At 40.2% G+C, this 19,726-nt stretch overlaps 1 protein-coding gene across 1 annotated transcript in view; it reads right to left on the reverse strand.

The window, feature by feature from the left end:
- Positions 1-2,149: 2,149 nt before the first annotated feature.
- MSH4 (mutS homolog 4) overlaps positions 2,150-19,726 on the reverse strand; it is a 1,456,061-nt gene continuing 1,438,484 nt past the window's right edge. The window contains exon 12 of the mRNA XM_044086833.1: positions 2,150-2,518. Within this exon, the coding sequence (XP_043942768.1) occupies positions 2,324-2,518 (195 nt within the window). The 3' untranslated portion in view covers positions 2,150-2,323. The remainder of the gene's footprint in view (positions 2,519-19,726) is intronic.

Consider the following 19,726-nt stretch of genomic DNA (forward strand, 5'->3'; position numbering starts at 1 on the left):
TCACACTCACATGAAGACAGCTAGAGTTACTTTGCTCATGAAGATCTGTGGCCAGCGTCATTGGCTCCTGTCCCCCTGAGACTCGTTACTTGATTGATTCATATACTAATTTCATGATTGGCTGTAAATGCGGTGTACGAACCAATCATAAATTGTAGAGCACAGCCAACGCTGTGTAATGTGGAAGGGCAGCAGAGAGATATGCATTGGTTTGTATACAGCGATGCTGACTGGCAGTAATTGCGGTACACAGACCAATCAGAATGCGTGTAGCGGAGCCTCAGCTGTTAAATGTGGAACAGTGGAACAGTGGCTTCGCTTGTCGTTAAATGCAGAGCGTTCCGCATAATCCGAAGCACTTGGATGCTCAGTGTGCATCTAAGTAAGGCTATAAGATTGCTTTGTCAGTGAAACTGTTGGAGCAACCTCAATTTCCAAAAAAAAAAAACATCTCAAATAAAAAAAAAGAAAAAAAAAGGAGGAAGTGAGCAGCAAAAAATTACTAAATGATGAAATTGTTCTCTTATTAAACACGCACACACACACACACACACACACACACACACACACACACACACACACACACACACACACACACACACACACACACACACACACAGTAATTCTTATTTTAAATTGCAAAAAAAGAGAAGAATAATTCACATTCTCTGGAGGAAAATCCACTATCTCCTCACTAGGAAACTTAGAATCAATATCAAATTGAATGCCATAAAGTGCAGAGTGCAGCCGTCATTTTGAATAAAGACTGCTTGTTCACATTTAAAAAATCTAGCGTCATTTTAAACATATTTCAATATGCTTCTGATTAAAAAAAAAGTTTTTTTACTTCATTTTTTTTCATAACTTTATTTTTATCATTTTCATAAAGACTGCTAATTGAATTTGTGACACAGGAAGTAGGATAATAAAAATGCATATTTGACAGAGAGTTTATGTATCTGATGTTCTCCAGTGTATGCAGGAAAGAAGAGTCACACAAGCTCATTCATGCGCTTTCATTTGCTATTTTTTTTTTTTGCTCAGATGTCATTCACTAGCACTTCATTTGCACATATACATGCCCAAACAAACTGCTAATGCTAGTACACGTGGGATCTCAGCATACTGGTTCTTGACAATGATTCTGCCTTCCAAACATATGTAAGAATATACTAAATGTTAAGTTTCAAAAGCATGCAAAATATGACCCCCTTCAGATAATTTATATGCTGAAGTACAAGAAAATATATGTAATACCTTAGTTTCCACTTAGCAAAAACTAAAAGAAAAATCTAGTCAAGCTAGATTTTCCACTGTATGATTCCTTAAAACCTCTTGTGTTAGAGGTAACATAGGACATATGCAAATGATCCCTTAAGGACATCAGGTGTTTCAGCTATATGGCAATTCTGAATGCCCATGACTTTTTTCTTTTTAAGTCTATTATGGACAAATTTTTGTCATTTACATATATTCTGTGTTACTTCTAATACAAGAGGTTTTAAAGAATCACACAGTGGAAAATCTAGCTTGACTAGATTTTTCTTTTAGTTTTTACTGATAGTTTTTTTGTGCGTGACCTTGTTACTCATTGTTTTAGTTTGTTTAGTTTCCACTTAGTAAAGTGTAAGAATAAATCACTTAACATACAGCTAGCAGGCTTTCTTCTGAACGGAACAAAACATAACAGGGCTGTGAAATTATTCCTCCTGAAAAAACAGTCAATTTTTTTGTACTTTTAGTAAATGTACACAAACTGCAGTAAGTCCCAGAATACTCTTATTATGTCTAAATTGGGATGAAATTAATTTATTTACTAAAAATCTTTGTATCAGAAATGGTAAAACTGCTTCCTTACAATGCAAAATGATTTTAGAATACATCCTTTCAGTTTCAGTTGGCTAGATTGCATAACATCCAGTAGATATCAAAATCCAGGTAAATGACACATATCTATAGACAACATAAGAATGTTCATTCTTGTCAAAAACAGACCTTGTCAGAATGCTCAGACTTGCTATTTCCTTCCTCTGTACATACCACCTGAATTTAGAGACATGATTACTTTTAGTGGCTCAGAAACTGGTATGGAAAACTTTTATAATGTAATATATTTTTTGTTATTTCAAATAAAAAATGAACCACTCAGCAGGATGTACTGCTTTCATTTATTTAATTGTACAAAAAGTTAAACATGGTTTTCATTTTAATTATTGCCAAAAGCCATATCACTTGTGAACACAGTGTAGTGGGCTTAAATACACTGAAACTTCTAAAACAATGACAAAGTACTACTTTACAGAAGTATTCAGTAAAATTGGCTTCATTCTTCAGTCACTACTTGTGTTGCTTCCACAGCAGCAAGACAATCAGCTTCAAATCGTTTTCGCAGACCTTTTAGGTACATACGTAAACTATCAGAATCCAGCTGAGAGTTTCTAGCAGTCTGAACTAATCTTGTTGCTAGGTGGTATACGGCTCTCTGGTGTAGAGATTCTGGTGTACTTCTGTGTTTTTGCTAAACAGTAATAAGAAAATGTTATAAGCTTCTGGCAGACATGCAACATGCTAAGATTATGTTTATTTAATATTATATTTTGTATTTTTTTCAAATGTCAATTATAACTTCATACATAACACATCCTTTTAGACTTCTTTAACTAAGAAACATCCTCCAAACATAAATACCCAAAGTTAGCGGTGACACATAAATCCTGCTGTGTGTTTCAGAAACCTGACAAGTGTAGTAGTTGTTTTGGGTTGCCTGAATGGATGACGGATAATTCACTGAACCAAACCATATGAAAACACTTTTCACTAAATTTGTTGCATTAATAAAAATGGGCTTTTTGCCCATGTTGTGATGACGTCAGAAAGTACAGTTGTGTAAGTAAACTTTCCAAAGCAGGAGATGTTCTAATAGTTTATTGTTGCAGTAGCCTAAGCTATTTGGGTCCTAGCCACTGCCAATCTGCCAGCTTTTCAGAGCTGTAAGGTACCCTCCATATACTCTTGTTAGGAGCTCAAGCGCAGCTCAGTACATAAGGACAGTTATAGCACCAAAATCCTCAGAGTTTTCTTGCCCTGAGAAGGGAAGCAATAGTCCTGAAAGGAAAAGAGCTAAGAAATGTAAAGCAAGGGTAACTATATATCTGTAATATTTTAATTTGTGGAGCTTTTCTCCCTGGGCCTCTGCTGAAAATGGACCTGCGTCCAGTCGGACATTCCCGGTCAACAAATGTAAATAAATAACTAAATATACACAAGGGTATCTAGAACCACATTCTAGCAATACAAAACTAAAGAAAAAAAGGGCTGGAGGTAGGGGACTGCTATTGTAAGTGTGATGTATTAGAACATCTACTGCTATAGTAAGTTTCCTTACTTAACTGTACTATGTTAAATATTAAACGACTGTTGCAAGCTATTTGGATAGACTATAGCTTATCAACAAAAAAGGGGAGAAGGAAATTACCAAGAATCCAGGAGCCCTTGGAGAATGTCCCCAATACCTGTTCAGGACCAAGAAAAGGAATTAAGTTAGTATTGCTTAGTAACAGAGGACCAAGTTGCTGCCTCTAGAAAACTTCTAGAGTCCACTCATTTCCAGAAAGCCACCAAAAAAGCCAAAGCCCTAGCAGAATGGGTCCTAGCCCTACCAGGAAGTGGATTGTTACCTTGAGAATAACAAAAGAAGTAACATGAGACAACCATCTAGAAATGTTATGCTTTTAAGGGAGACTTCAGCATTTCCAAAGGGTCAAGTGTTGTCTGAGTACTATTTGAGCTACTTGTGGACAGACACACAGACAGAGTAACAATATTTTTTCTGTTTTTTTTGGAGTCATGAAAAAAGGCATGGAGATTAACAGACTGGATCTATGTAAACTCTGAAACTACTCGGGCATAAAGAAGGATCAGTTGTCAAAGAAACTTTGCTCTAATTGAGAATGAGGAAGAGTTTACTCACCACGACATAATGTAACTTAGATACTCTTCTAGCAGCTGTCAGAGCAAAAAATAAAACAGTATTCTATGTTAAGAACCTCAAACCAGCTTGATATACTGGTTCAAATGGAAGAATAGTAAGCTTTTCAAGCACAATGTTAAGCTCCCAAGGAAGAGCCACCTGTTTTCTAGGTGGATGGATATGTAAAATCCCTTTGAAAAACTGTTTGACTCAAGGACAGTCAGAAAGGGGGGAATCTAATGGCAGACAAGACTAAACAGACAACAAGTGAATCTTGAAAGAAGAGTAAGAAAGGCCAGAGGGCAGTAGCTCATGCAAATAATCAAGAACCAGAGGCAACCAGGCCTTTAAAAGGGTCCTGGTTCTTGGAATGGCACAAACTAATAAATATTTTCCAGTTGGACATATATAATTTCATAGCAACAGGTTTTTTAGCCTCCTTCAATACCTGTAGCACATCCTTAGAAAAAAAGGTGCCTAAAAAGAATCAAAATGTTATCGTCCAGGCAGTCAGCTGAGTTTACAGGCTGGGGTGCATCAAAAGGGAGTCACCACTACAATCTGGATATCACTGGCAGAGGTGGAAAAATCACAAAGGAATGTACCCATCCATGGGAATGAGAAGGTATCTGTCTTCCAGGCTTGTTTACAAGGAATCCAGGAGCAGAATTCCTTTAGTTTTCTATTCTGAGAGGAAGCAAACCAATCTACTAAAGGTGTTCCCCCACAGTTGGGTCAATTCTTAGAAGACCCCAGGGTGAATAATCCATTTGTGAGGGTTTGTCCTGGTCTTACTAAGCTTGTCCACTACAAAGTTTTGCTCTAGCTGAATGTATGAAGCCTGAAGAGACAAAAAGAGCTGAGTTGCTACCTCCCAGGCTATCATAACAAGTTTGTGTTAAATCTCAGGTACTACCCTGAAAATGTATATACCGCATCCCTGTGATGTCTGTAAAAACATACAAAAGGTCCTGGAGAGCAGAGATGATTTAAGTTTTTAAGCATGTAATACTTCCACCATCTCTTTGATAATCATTTTCTTCTGTCTATGTTTGCTCCACAGACCTTGCACTTTCACACCTTTGGAAATGGCTCCCCACACCAGGTCTGAAGCACCTGCTGAGCCAGACTGAAATGGAGAAGGAAGGGAGAATGGGAGGCCTAGATTCCAATAGAACTGGTCTACTCACCCTAAAACTTCCCTGCTTACAAGCCCCAGACTAGGGATCTGAAAAGATAAAGGGTGAAGATGCTGTGTCTGGATTGATTTGAGGTACCATTGGCCAATGGAATTGTAGAATACATGTGTGTTGTAACGTTAAGAAGCAGTTTCAAGGACTGAATGTGCATATATAAATAGCAGGCACATGCTGGCTTCAGTGCCATTTTGAGAGTGCAGCCAGAGAGTGAGCATGTATGAGAGAAATAGTCTGTTTATAAGTTTATCTAAGTTAAAGTTATTTGCCTCAATCCTGATGTGTTTGAACAAAGCCCACGCATGTTCGTCTATTTCATCCTGACACGACAAACGGCATGGTGTCAGAACCGGGATTCAAGAGACTGTTTTTCAGGGATACGAGATGCAGAATCAACAGTGAAGGCAGAATAACAGAAACAAGAGCAAAAAAGGGCCAGAAACAAGCAAAAGGTAATGAAAACTTGGACGAACAATTATTTTGTTAAAAAAAAAACAAAACAGAGCATTACAAGGGCACAAAATGCATTGCTAAGTGAATGAAAAGCACAGAAATATTTATTAAGCAAACGAAAGGCATAAAACGTTTATTAATTAAGCAAAATGTTCAAAATTAAGATATTTGAGAAAACGATTATCAAAAAAGCACATAGGAGGTTCAGAATCACCTCGGAATTGCTAAACAAGCATGATTAGAGTAAAACGAGCACAACAAGAGAGATTAAAAGGACAAACAAATATAATAAAGGGGAGAAAGGACATATTAAGCATAAATAAAGCAAGGCAACTGCATGTTTTTGGCAAATTACAGTGTTTTGGCATGAACAGTTATTTCGCATTAACTAAAGCCTTGAATAGCATAACTAGAGTTATTTGAAGCATTGCAAAGTGTGTAAAAGTGCTTACAGTGTGTGTTTATTACTGTGCATTTATTCAGCAGAGTTTACTGTTTGCAAAGTGCAACTATTTTGTGAAGTGCAGTCAAATGCAGCCATTTCAAAAAGTTTCTTGTGCTGGGTGTATCTGCTTGCAAAGTGTCGTCATCACAGAGTGTTTCTTGCACTGTTAAGAATTACTTAGCAAAGTACAGCCATTTTGGAAGTGTTTCAGTGTGCTGTGTACTGTTTATTCCCAATGTGCTGTTACTTCAAAATGTTTCTCACTCTGAGCTTCTTCTGCTGCCCAGTTTATTCACAATGTGCAGTTACTTTGAAATGTTTCTTATAATAATGATATATGACTTTACAGTACAATAATTTCAAGAGTGTTACAGTGCCTGGGCTGGGAGATTTATTTCGCAAAGTATTTCATAGAGTTCAATTACTCAGAAGCTTATTGTGCTATTGGGCAGAGTTACAAGTACTGATATAAATTTCTGGCATAAATATGTATGTGTGTGTGTGTGTGTTCGTGCATACTTGTGTTAATATGGCAGGGGCATTTCCCAGACCAGGCCCACTTGTATTTGATCAGAATATTGCAAAGAACTGGAAAATATTTGAGCAAGAGGACAATACTTTCATACAAGCAGCTTACTCAGATAAAGATGCACCCACCAGGGCATTCATTTTGCTAAACGTAGCTGGGTCAGAGGCTACTGATAGAGAGCGTTCATTTGTGTATGCACCAGAAGTGTATGAAGGTGAAATCATCATATTTGTGTCCAGGCTGAATCAAGGGAAGATCCTAAGTGTATGAAGTGCAAATTTAGAGAAATGTGCAACCCCCAGACCAATATTACATTAGAGAGGCATTTGTTTTATACAAGAGACCAAAGGCCAGGAGAAACATTTGCAGCCTACATTACTGACTTGAGAAACAAAGCTAAAACTTGCATATTTGGTGATTTAAAAGATGAGCTGATAAAGGACAGGGTTGTGTGTGGTATTAATAGTGCTGCTGTGAGAAAGATTTTGCTTTGTGACAGAGACTTAATGCTGAGCAAGGCTACTGAGATTTGTCAAATCCATGAAGTTACAGAAAGGCACACAAGTATGCTTGCAAGTGACAAGAGTATGGTTTCAGCAGGCTCCAGAGCAAATGTAGACAGCATGCAGCATGTGAGATACCGAAATAGGCCTAAGCATGTGGCAGCTGCAGCCCTTGTGGGTGTGGCAGGAAAACCCAAAGTTTTCCAGCAAGTTCTAAGACTAGCTCAGTTAAAGGAGCATGCTCAGTGCAGATATAACGTTGCTCAGTACAGCACAACTCAGCAAAACCCAAGTCAAACTTCCTTGTTAAGTGTTGTAATTGTGGTGCCAAACATCAGTCTAAAAGAGAAAAGTGCTTAGCATTTGATCAGCAATGTCACAAGTGTAAAAAATGAAATCATTTTCAAAAGTTTTGCAAATCAAGTAAACGTCTCTTGGTTACAAAGAAAGATCACTCAAAAAAGCAAACTGATATGTAGGTTTGCACTCTACATTCTACATGGATGGTGTATCAGTGATTGGTGAAAAGGCTAATGCAGTAGACTTATTAGCAAAGGGTGAAGTGTTTTGTACTGTCCTGATCCATGGCAAACCCACTGAGCTCAAAGTAGACACTGGTTCAAAGTATAACATCATGTCAACAGAAACATTTGCCAAAGTAAGAGCTGGTGAACAACTTAATATGAGAAGTTGTGTGAGACTTGCTGCCTATGGAGGTGAAAACATTCAAACAGAAGGCTCAGTAGTGCTTTCAGGTTATTTGGCTGGGAACAGTTACAAGTTGTTGTTTTACAAAGTTTGAAGACCTGGGCAGTCATTGTTAGGTCTCAGAGACAGTTTGAGAATGGACTTGCTTTCCTTTACTAAAGAGGCTCATCATATAAGCACATGTCCCAACTCCAGCATCAGTGCAACTATTTTCTCAGAATTTTCGATGACAAGCTAGGCGAGCTTCCAGTTGTGTATTCCATGAAGTCAGACCCAGAGGTCAATCCAGTAGTCAGAAGGCAAGAAGAGTTCCAATAGCTATGCAGAACACAGTTAAAGTTCAGTTGGATAAAATGGTGCAACAAGCTGTGATTTGTCCAGTCACAGAACCAACTGAATGGGTGTCGTCTAATGTAGCAACTCATAAAAAAGGCTCAGATGAGATCACAATATGCATTGACCCAAGAGACTTGAATAAGGCATTGAAGAGACCTCATCATCCCAAGTGTAAAGTCAAGGAAGTCGCAGCCCTGATACCAGATGTCACTATATTTTCTGTCTTGGATACAAAGAGTTCATTTTGACAAGTGATGCTTGATCACAAATCTTCACTACTGACTACATTAAGTACCCAATTTGGAAGATATAGATTTCTCGGGATGCCATTTGGTATACATTCTTCAAGTGAAGTCTTTCAGCGTGCAATAGAGTAGATTTTTTCAGGCTATCCCTGTGCCATAATAGTAGATGATTTATTGCTCGGAGGCAATGGTGGAGTAGAGCATGACAGAAACCTCAAGAAAGTTTTAGACAGAGCACGTGAAGTCAACGTAAAGCTCACTCCTCTAAAGTGCAAATTCAGACTACCAGAAGTCACATATGTAGGTCATTTGCTTACTAGTACTGGGTTATGACCAGACCCATCCAAGCAAGCAGCTATTCTTGAGATGTCTTCTCCAGATAATGTTCAAGCTCTACAGCATTTTTTTGGTATGTTTAACTATTTGGGCAAGTTCATACCAAATTTCAGTGAACTGACAGTGCCTTTAAGAGAGCTGATGAGCAAAAATGTTGTATGGTCTTGGCTAGAACAGCATCAGAGAGCAGTTAATGATCTTAAGGAGAAAATTGCCATTCCACCTACACTTAGGTGCTATGATGTCAATAGACCAGTTACTCTTTCCTGTGATGCTTCAAAGTTTGGTATTGGCACAGTTATTTTTCCAGAGGGTAGGCCAGTAGCCTATGCATCTAGAACTCGTACCCAAACTGAAATGCAATATGCTCAAATTGGGAAGAAACTTTTGGCAATTGTGTTTGCATGTTTTAAGTTTCATGATTATTTAAGGTTGAGATATCCAGATTGAAACTGATCATCAACCTCTAGTTACTATTTTAAAGAGGCCTATGCATTCCGCTCCAGCAAGATTACAAAGAATGATGCTCAAACTGCAAAAGTACAACTTCAAAAATGGTCTATACAAAAGGAAACGTCTTTATCCGGCTGATACCTTATCCAGATCACCCAGAACTACAACAAAATAGCTTGATGCAGAGAAGTTTGACTTTGATGTCTTGGAAGTGCATACTTTTTCGACCACGAGACTTGATGAGCTGAGAGATCATACAAAGACTGATTCTGTTTTGCAAAAGCTCAACCACTGCATCCAGGCAGGATAGCCGTCAAAGCAATCCAGTGTACCAACTGAAGTACAAGCTTATTTTCCTTACAGAGATGAGATGTTGATGGAAGATGACATTATTTTCAAAGGTCCTAAAGTTGTTGTTCCTGCTTCCTTACAATGTGAATATATCCAGATTTTGCATCATGGCCACCCAGGTTCTGAATCTACCAAAAGATGGGCAAGAGGACTAGTATTATGGCCTTCTATAGCAAAAGACATTGACAAAGTACTTTCATCTTGTTCAGTATACAATAGTACTAAACTGCATCTGCAAAAAGAGCTGCTTCAGCTAAGTCAAGTTCCTGAACTACCTTGGTCAACAGTAGCCACTGACGTATTTGAGTGGAACAATCAGCAATACACAGAGTTGGTCGCCTCTTATTCAAACTTGTTTGAGACTGATTTGTTGCCTGACGTCCACTACTGTTATTACTAAGTTGAAACATAATTTCTCAGTCATTGGTAGTCTACATAAGCTTATATCTGACAATGGTACTCAATGTACCAGTCAATTGTTTCAGCAATATGTAAAAGAATGAGACTATGTACATTTTACTAGTAGTCCTGAATACCCACAGTCAAATGGTCTGGCTGATCGTGCAGTACAGAGTGCAAAACAATTACTATAGAAGTCAAAGCATGACAATACCAATGTCTTTTTGAATTTACTCAGTCTCAGAAACATACCCCGTGTTGATATACTTGGCTCACCTGCTCACAGAATTCTATTCAAGCAAACCAGAACAACCTTGCCTATCAGTTCTAGTTTGTTAAGGCCTAAAGCCAAGAACAGCAGAGCAATCAAAGCCCGACTATTTGGAAAGCATTCTTTCAGAAGTCCAGTTATGACAAAACAAGCAGATATCTTCGTTCATTTTAAAAAGGAGACACAGCAAGGATACAAATAGTGAAAGGTTGTGACCGGATTGGTCAAGTAATAGGTATATGTGCCAAGCCAAGATCCTATTTTGTAAAATCTGAGGGTGTGGAGTACAGAAGAAATCGCAGACATCTTCTTCCTGTATCAGAACCAATATTGCAGCATTGTTCCTGTGATATAGACTCTAAATCTCAGAGCAATCCAGAAAATGTTCCTGTTGCAGACCGTGTCTTAACTCCAATTTCCATTCCAGATGATGTTCCAGACTTCCCTAAGGTTGAACATTCAGCAGAGACAGCTCCAGTTGCAAAACCTGATTCTAAATTCTGTGTCACATGATTTAGTCGTCGCATCTCTAGACCTAGTGTGAAATACACAGCAAACTGGACATGATTGTCTATATGTATTTAGTTCTGTAAAATTGCATGTCAAGGAATTATCTTGTATTTATTGAATGCCAATGTCATCAATGAAGTATGATTCATTTCTCAAAGAGGGAGGATGTAGAATATGTGTGTGTTGTACCTTTAAGAAGCATTTCCAAGGACTGAACTTGCATATATAAATAGCAGGCATGTGCTGGCTTTGGTGGCATTTTGAGAGTGCAGCCAGAGAGTGAGCATGTATGAGAGAAATAGTCAGTCTGTTTATAAGTTTATCTAAGTTAAAGTTATTTGCCTCAATCCTGATGTGTTTGTACATAATAAAGCTGCTTGAACAATGCCCACGCATGTTTATTCCATCCTGACAGGATGAACGACTGGAATCATAAGAATCATAAAAGACATGCACCCCAGAATCCTGAGATTGTCCTAGGTAGATACCTGGTTATGGATGGAAAAAACAAAGGAAGAACTTCTGGAATATCTCTACTGTGACTCTTGGAATGAGAAACTGCTTCTGTTGCCAAAGAGAGAAATGGAAATTCAGACTTTCTGGAATGAGTAAGGAATTGCCAGGTTGGGAGAGGGGACAAGGTCCTTTATACAGTCATTCTGATTTATTTGACTGTCCTTTGTTCCAGGGAGTTCCAGCTTTACTTCTGGAACCTCCCTGCCACTGTTTTTTAAAGGTCTGCTTACCAACATTCTGCTGAAACTGTTTATTTTGTTTCTTGTCAAAATTGTACAAGGGAGCAGAAAATCCCTTGGAAAATTTAAAGGAGGGCTGAAATATCTGAGAGATTCCTTGAATCAGCTTACCTCATTCATCACATATTTTGATAACCTCTGTAGCAGAGTCCAAAAACTAAATGTCTATCCAAAGAAGAATTCAAATGTTCATTTTTGACATATAGTAGGTTCTGAGAATACAGTCAGAAAAACCACATCAAAACAGCAACAGTAGCAACAGCCCTGGAAGCAATAATACTAAGTCATAAACACACTTCAAACAATGAGTAGTGACCTGAGAAACAAATGAAAACAGATTATACAAAGCAGATTTTTTCTTTGCAAGAGGAAACTGCAACTAAAAGATTCCTCATACTTATACAGTTAGTCAGTATAAATGTTAACATATGAGCCTGGTAGTTCAGAATTCTAAAAATCAAAGTAGCAAAAACACACACTTTTTTTCTCAAACTTATCAATAGCCTTACCATCCTTGTTTGAAGAAAGATTAGAATAAACAAAATGCTTAGCAGCAGATGGATTATCTAACGCTATACCTTCTTGGCCAGGTGAGGTATAGGATTAGTATGTAAAAATTTGAAAAAGAGGAACTTTGTACATTCTATCTGCTTTCTTAGGGGCAATAGGTTGGCTGTCAAGGAAACCACAGACTGTGACAAACACATCCTCCAATACTGACAGCGCTGGAATGCGTGAATGTTCCGGGAATTCCAGTTGCAGCAATTCATAGTATTCTCTAAGGGACAGAGAAACCTCAGTGTTCTCCCATTGAAAACACTGATGCATTTTGGAAATAGTCTCACAGAAAGCAAAGCCCTCACAGGAAGATTCAGATACCACACTGTCCTCAAAATTTGAATCAGAAACCTGAGGAGAAAAAACAGCATCTGTCCCTTCACATTCCCTTTCAGATTCCATATCTTGAAACTCTTTATGGGAAGGAGGAATACCCTTTCCTTTTACCACAAACCACCTTACAAGAAGGGTAAATAACCTGCACAAGACCCTGAACCAAGCACAATAAATTACTCCTGCCCAGAGAAACTGACACAGGAGAAGTTAAATGTTTATTCTTCTGTGACTTGTTGACCAACCTAATAGGCACAACATTCTGGTTAAGCAAGGGTACATTCCCTGACCCTTCTCCCATGACTGAAAAAAGTGCCTCTCCCTTGCTCACTAAGGGGACCCCAACAGCTGCAAAAGACTAACACCTGGTTCATGGAGGCTGTATGGACATCAGATAGATCCAAGGAAAAAGCTGTGTAGTCTGACAAATCAGCCTTGGCCACAGCAGAGTCGTCCACCTGTGCCTGTGGCAAAATACCAGCCTGCTGTGATGGCAGGGGCTGCTAAGTTAACTTTTTATTTTTGTGGCTGGAAGAATGTCCAACCAAGGGACCAGTAGTGTGTTGCATGGTCAAGCTGAAAATGGTGTCCATTTTCCAGGGTAAGATTAGCAGCAACAGTAAGTAAAACAGGACAATAGCAAAAAGGTCACTTTCCCTGTTAAAAAAATAAATAAATATAAAGCACTTTAAACACTTTTCACATCCCCAAAAAGTAAAATAAACTATTTTTCCACAGAAAAAAAGTAGTCTTTAACAACTTTTAACAACTTTTTACCACAAAACCAAAAAAGTGCACGCCTGTTTAAAATTACATAAAAGTAACCCGACAGTCAATAAAAATGCTTTCAGTAAGTTTAGAATACTGTTTTTTCTTACAAAAACGTATTTTATGCAACTAAAAAGGAAACTTAACTGCTGAGCAATGTAACAGCATTAGCTGACTGTCGATCCTCTAAAACCCACAGTGGAGAGCAATTTTTGGCAGTAGAAAAGCTCTGAATGGTTTGGTGACCAAAGCTGTCTTTTCAGTTAGCTCAGCTTGAGCTGACTAATGGCTTGTGCAAGTGTAATGTATCCTGAAGCTCTGAAAGCTGGACGGGTGTTACATCCTCTGCAGGATATAACCCATATAGCTTAGGCCAATGCAGCAGTGATTGATATAAAGAATATCAGAAGTTGTCCTCTCACAATCATATTCTTGATCAATATCCTGAAAATGTTCTGTCAGTGAAGAATTTCATTTTCTCCTGAAAAGTTTCTGTCAGTGAAGAATTTAATTTTCTCTTACCAATAACACTAGAACTAGAAGGATCAATAGCCTGAGCTAAGCCCAGTAAATCACTCCTGTCCAAAGCTAGATAAACAGGGGATGATAAATGTCACACTTTTGGCTCATTTTTGACAGGAATTTCTATAGAAGCAGGCTGACTTCTGACAGGCAAATTTTCTTTAGGGATAGGAACCCTAGTACAGCAGAACAGAAGGGTATTCTCTGATCCTTCCTCCAATACTGACAAGAGTGGTTCTTTGAAGGATTTCCAATATGGCTGCACATTGAATAACAGCTTAATTCTAGCTTTCCCAGTGTGAAAACAGAAACTTAGCAGAGAAAGCCAGTGAGCCTAAACTTCTGGATACATATCAATAACTGGCTAGTGCACTGCCTGGGTGCCTGGAAAAAAGAAATACAGAGGACCTGAAGGAAAATCAGCTACAAAAGGTGATGAAAAAACGCTGAGTGGGAAAAGTACCGAAGATGTTCAGCAAAAAGTAGTGCAAGCTCCAGACATGACTTCCAGTAACTTAGAGGAAAGTAGAAGACAGCCACACACAGACCTGATTAAAATAAATGAAACAATGATGGAGTATATCAACTCAAACAACAAAAGGCTGGAAAAAAATGGAAGAAGCTTTAAAGAGATATCCAGATGATGTAATAAAACTGCAAAACCCAGAGGCTGAAATGAAGAAAAGGCTTGTTGAATATAAGACTGCACAAGAGGAGATGTTTCAAAAAATAACAGAATTAGAGGACACAGCATGTAGAGGAAACCTGAGATTTTCTGCTGTACCAGAGAGGTTGGAAGAAACAGACTGTGTTAATTTTATGAAAGCACAAATAAACTGGACTAGTATTCCACAACACAAATTGTTAACTGAAAGGGCAGATTGTGTGCATGCTCCAAACCTGGCTATAAGAAAGCAACCTACAACTTCAATAGTAAAGATGCAATCGCAGCAGGAGGAGTTGATTCTGACAAAACTGTGGCAGAAGGACAAAGTACTAAAAGTGGGAGATAGCAGATTTTTTGTGGAGAATAACTACTCATTGCACACCAGGCAGAACAGGAGTAAATTTATTCCATTTTCAAACTGCTGTACTCAGCTATCTTCAAAATATTTTTCCAGGCGGGACAAAAATATTTTTTTGATGAAGTACATGCTAAGGAGGACAATAAAAAGTTTGTCCAACAAAAAGTGAGTTTTGAAACAGAAGAATGTTCTGCTTCTTGTTCTTCTGGTAATAAAAACAACAGAGAGACTGTGTCAGTGAAACTTTTTCCAATGCTTCAATGGAAAATGCTTGAGAGAAGGAAAAAAACATAAGAGTCAACTAGAAGAGTTGACAGTATGTTGGAAATGAAGCAGAGTCAGGAATTGGAAGATGGAGATGAACAGGAATAAAACCAGTAACTTGGGAATTGACAAATGTGGGATTACAAAGCAATAATTGTATTTGTGAAACATGACAGAACAAGAAAATCTGGAAAAAAGAAGTTATGTCTTACCATAATGTTCCATCTGTGTTGTTGATCTTCTTTCATTCATCACTGATGGGTTTGGTTCAGAGCCCTCGGAACCGAGTCGGCCTAATACTAAGCTTGTGCCAGCCAAAAACTCTTGAGCTAAGCTTCTACTCACAATGCCCTTCTCCCTGTTACTTCAGATTGAGTTTGCCCATGTTATACAAGTAAAGCAGAGGCCATTTCAGAGCAAATACCCTAAGACACCACTCGGACCCAAAGTATCCCCCATGAGCCTTTGGCAGGGGAAGGAGGATGGGAGGTGATGAAAGAAAGAAGATCAACAACATAGATGGAAAGTTATGGTAAGACATAACTTCTTTATCTGATGTTGTTAATCTTCTTTCCATTCATCACTGATGGGACAGAATCCCCAGCTACCTTGAAATCCTTGGGTGGCCCTTATGGAAGAGCATTCCTGAGAACCATCGAGCTGAAGGCAGCTTTCCCTCTGGAGACCACATCCAATTTGTAATGATTGATAAAAGTGTGGGGTTTAGCCCAAGAGGCTGCTGTGCAAATGTCATCCATAGAAGCCCTGGAATGGAAGGCTACAGAAGTTGCCATTGATCTAGTGGAATGGGCTTTAATACTCTGTGGCATAAGTTCTTTTAGAAATGAATAAGTGAAACATATACAGGCCCTTAGCCATTTTGATAAAGTGACCTTGGAGACAGAATTTCCCATTCTAGGCCCAGAAAAGGAAATGAAAAGTTGGTCAGTCTTACATATTGTTTTTGTCCTGTCTAAATAAAATCTCAATTGCCTGTGCACATCCAAGGAATGTAGGCAGTATTATCCTTTATTAGAAAAGTTTGGAAAAAATACTGGTAGTTCAATAGACTGACTGATGGAAAAGTCAGAAACAACTTTGGGGAGAAAAGATAGATTTGTCCGGACTGATACTCTGTCCTTGTGGAACTTTAGGTAGGGCATTTTTGTGCACAATACCTGCAACTCCAAAATTCATCTGTCTGATGTGATGGGTACCAAGAAGAGAGATTTCCATGACAGGAATATGAGATCACATTTCGCTGTGGGTTCAAAGGGGGGGGGGGGCTTGAGTCAAAGACTGGAGAACCAACGTGAGATTCCATGGCTCTAGAGGCTGTCTGATTGGAGGACTAATGTGAGAAACTACTTTGAGAAAAGTTTTACATAAGCACAGGGATATGAGAGGAGTACCATCCAGCCCATTATGGTAATTAGAAAGCGCCACCAGATGTATTCGTATGGTAGAGGCTGTGGCTCCATCATCAAAAAACTTAGACAGATATTGTAAGACCGCTGTGAATGGAGCTGAATACAGATCTAACTTATTTTCCTTTGACCAAGTAGAAAACTTTTTCCATTTGTCCCGATATAGTCTTCTGGTGGATGGTTTATGAGAGGCCAGAATAATGTTATGAACAGGTGAGGTGAGATCATCCTGCCTGGCAACTAATGGAAGTGGAAAAACCAAGCTGTCAGCTTGAGACTGGACAGATTCAGGTGACTCAACCCTTGGAGGTGAGAAATCAGGTCTGGAAGAGGGTCTAGAATCCATGGTGGATATAACAGATGAGGCCGAAGGAAGGGGAACCAAACCTGTCGAGGCCAAAAGGGGGGTATGAGAATCACTTTGCATTTCAACCGAATAGCTTTCTTTATGAATTGAGGAATCAGAGGAATGAGGGGATATGCATAAAGAAGTCCCATGGGGCCAATCTTGAATCAGAGCATCCATAACGGACTCCCCCTTTGGGGGGAATAGGGCAAAATAGCTGTTGCATTTGCTGTTGGATGGGGAGGCAAAAAGGTTGCAGAAAGACTGGCCGCAATGCCTGAAAATTTCTGTCTCTACTTCGGGATTGAGAGACCACTCATGGGGCAAGAGAATACATCTGCTCAACTTGTCTGCAATCATGGAGTTCCCCGGGTATGCATTGGTATCAGAAAGCAGTTAGAAGGTATCGCCCACTGCCAAATTCTCATGGCTTCTCAACACGGGGGGGGTATGACTTGGTTCTTCCTTGCTTGTTTATATACCAGACTACTGACATATTGTCTGACTAAATTGCAGTCATTCCAGAAGGAAGAACCATTTGGAATGCTTGCAACACTAACACCACCACTCTCAGTTTTAGAACGCTGATATGCAGGTTGGCCTCCAAAGTGGACCATGCACCTTAGACTGTCTTTCCCTGGAAATGGCTCCCTCCCACCCTATCAGGGAAGTATCCATGGTCACAGTGGCCTTGGGCTGAGGGGACTGGAATGGGCAGCTACAAAGTTCTGTGTCTGGCCTCATCCAGCAAAGAAGGTCCTGCTCGCAAGAGTTGGTTATCTGAATCTGAAAACAGAGGGTGATGATTCGGGAGCTACTGAGAGAGAAGAAGCCATTGGAGAATTCGCATGTGCAGTTTTGCAAAAGGCACTATTGGTATGGAAGCTGCCATGGATCCCAGGACCCAAAGAACCTCTCTTACTGAGACTTTGTTTTGACACAGTATCACCTAGAGCTGATGCCTCAGTCTTTTGAGTCTGTGTGCTGAAAGTGACACCAGACAGTATCGAGTGTCAAAGACTGCTCAGATGAATTCTATCTGCTGGGCCGGAGTAAGGTTGAATTTCTCCCAGTGCACAGTACTCCCCAAAATTTCTGCCAGAGAAAGGGTGTATTGCAGGGCTGTTACCACAAGATGCTTGGTGGGGATGGTAAGGAGCCAATTGTCCAAGTATGGAAACACCCAGAATCCATGGAGTCTCAAGTGAGCTGTAACCACTGCCATGCACTTTGTGAACACTCTGGGGGCTGGAGAGAGACCGAATGGCAGGGCACAAAACTGGTAATGATTGTCTCCTAGATGGAAGTGAAGTAGACTCCTGGAGTGTTTGTCCATTTTGATGTGGTAATATGTGTCCCGGAGATCTATCAAGCACATCCAATTGCCCTCCCTTAGAAAAGGGAGAATGGACTGAACCGTGACCATCTGGAATTTGGTTTGGGCAACAGACTTTTTCAAACTGGTGAGATCCAGAATGGGTCTCCAGTCCCCTGTATTTTTTTGGCAACAAAAAGAATCTTGAGTAAAATCTGGATCCGCATTGGTCTGGTGGGACTAGTTGGAATGCTCTTTTTTGATACAGCTTTTTTATTTCGTCTTCCTTTAGACTGGGTGGAATGTTGAGAAGTTTTGTTGGAAGTTTTGGATAAGTAATGAGGGGAATGGGGTAACCTCTGGTAATGATATTCTGTACCCAACAATTGGTGGTAATAGAGTGCCAGGTAGCTTGGTGCAGAGAGAAATGACCCCCGAATGCTTCCAGATGAAAGCAATCGGGCCGCTCTTCAGGAGCACTGATAAGGCTTCCCAGAGAAGGAGTATTTGGGGCCTTGGTTACATGGACCCCCTCTGCCTTGATAGGGGCCTCTTCCAGAATTGTTACCCCCCCTCTGCCCCTGGGGCTATCATCACCACATGTAGCATGGAAAGGGCCCTGACATTTATTGTGCCACATCTTCCCGCTCCTCTGGTTCCTAGAGAAGGAGCATTGAGGATTGGAAAAACGTAGACCTATGGCAGACAGGGTCTTACCGTCCTGCCACACCTGGCCAGAGTGTTCTTTACCTTGGAGCCAAACAGGGAAATTGCTTCAATGGGAGCATTCAGAAAGGAAGACTTGAAGGGATCTGCGAGGTCACAAATGCACATCCAGGCATGACGTCCCATAACTATGCCTGAACCCGCAGCTCTAGCTGCCCCTTCATTTGCATGTGAAAGCAACCTCATGGACGAGTTGGAGATTGATTCCATGGTTGCAAGCTGTGAGGCAACTTTGTCCCATACCTCATCAGACACCTGTCCTGCGAGTGTCCCAGAGAGTTCAGAGATCAAGTCTCTTTGGAGCCTTGTAAAATGTGCCAAGTAGATTAGGGACCGTATTGCAAAGGTTGCTGATGAAAGACTTGCTTCCCCAATCTTTCCACGGCCCGGGACCCTCTGTTGGATGGGTGGACAGTAGGACTATCTTCAGCTAGGTCCCTTTTTTGTGGCCGCCGCCACCATCATAGCATCGACTGGTAAACCTCTGGACCAATGTGGGTTGTCCTTGGGTGGAGACAGAATCTTGTCAGGTCTCCGTGGGATCACCTCAACAGAATCAGGGCTCTTCCAGGTTCACTGCACCATGAGCTGAACTAGCTCATCTGCAGGCAGCGTCACCCAAGTGGTAGATGGCTGGCCACTGAAAACCTGCAGGAACACGGACTCCTCCGAAGAAGGATAGCAGGCTTCCAGTCACCCCTCTGTTTCATCATTTCAAGGATGTTTCCGAAGGAGACATTATCAGGGGGTGACCGTGGGGACCCTTCACCATTATTGAAATCCATGTCCTCTGTTAGAGACTTCTCAGGGGAGTCTACGTGCTTCCTCTTGCATGACCTCTTCCATGGGGGCTCCTCACTGGGGGATTCTGAGGAGGACTCAGAAGAGTGGGTACCCTGTACACAGGGTTCCTGCAGCTTCTCTGCCTGGTGTCCCAGGGAGGTGGCCTGTGGCAGCTGTAGCTCAGGGGAGAAATACGGGG

This window comes from Protopterus annectens, chromosome 10.part0, assembly GCF_019279795.1.
Source record: "Protopterus annectens isolate FY-2018-M chromosome 10.part0, PAN1.0, whole genome shotgun sequence".
NCBI lineage: Eukaryota > Metazoa > Chordata > Ceratodontiformes > Protopteridae > Protopterus > Protopterus annectens.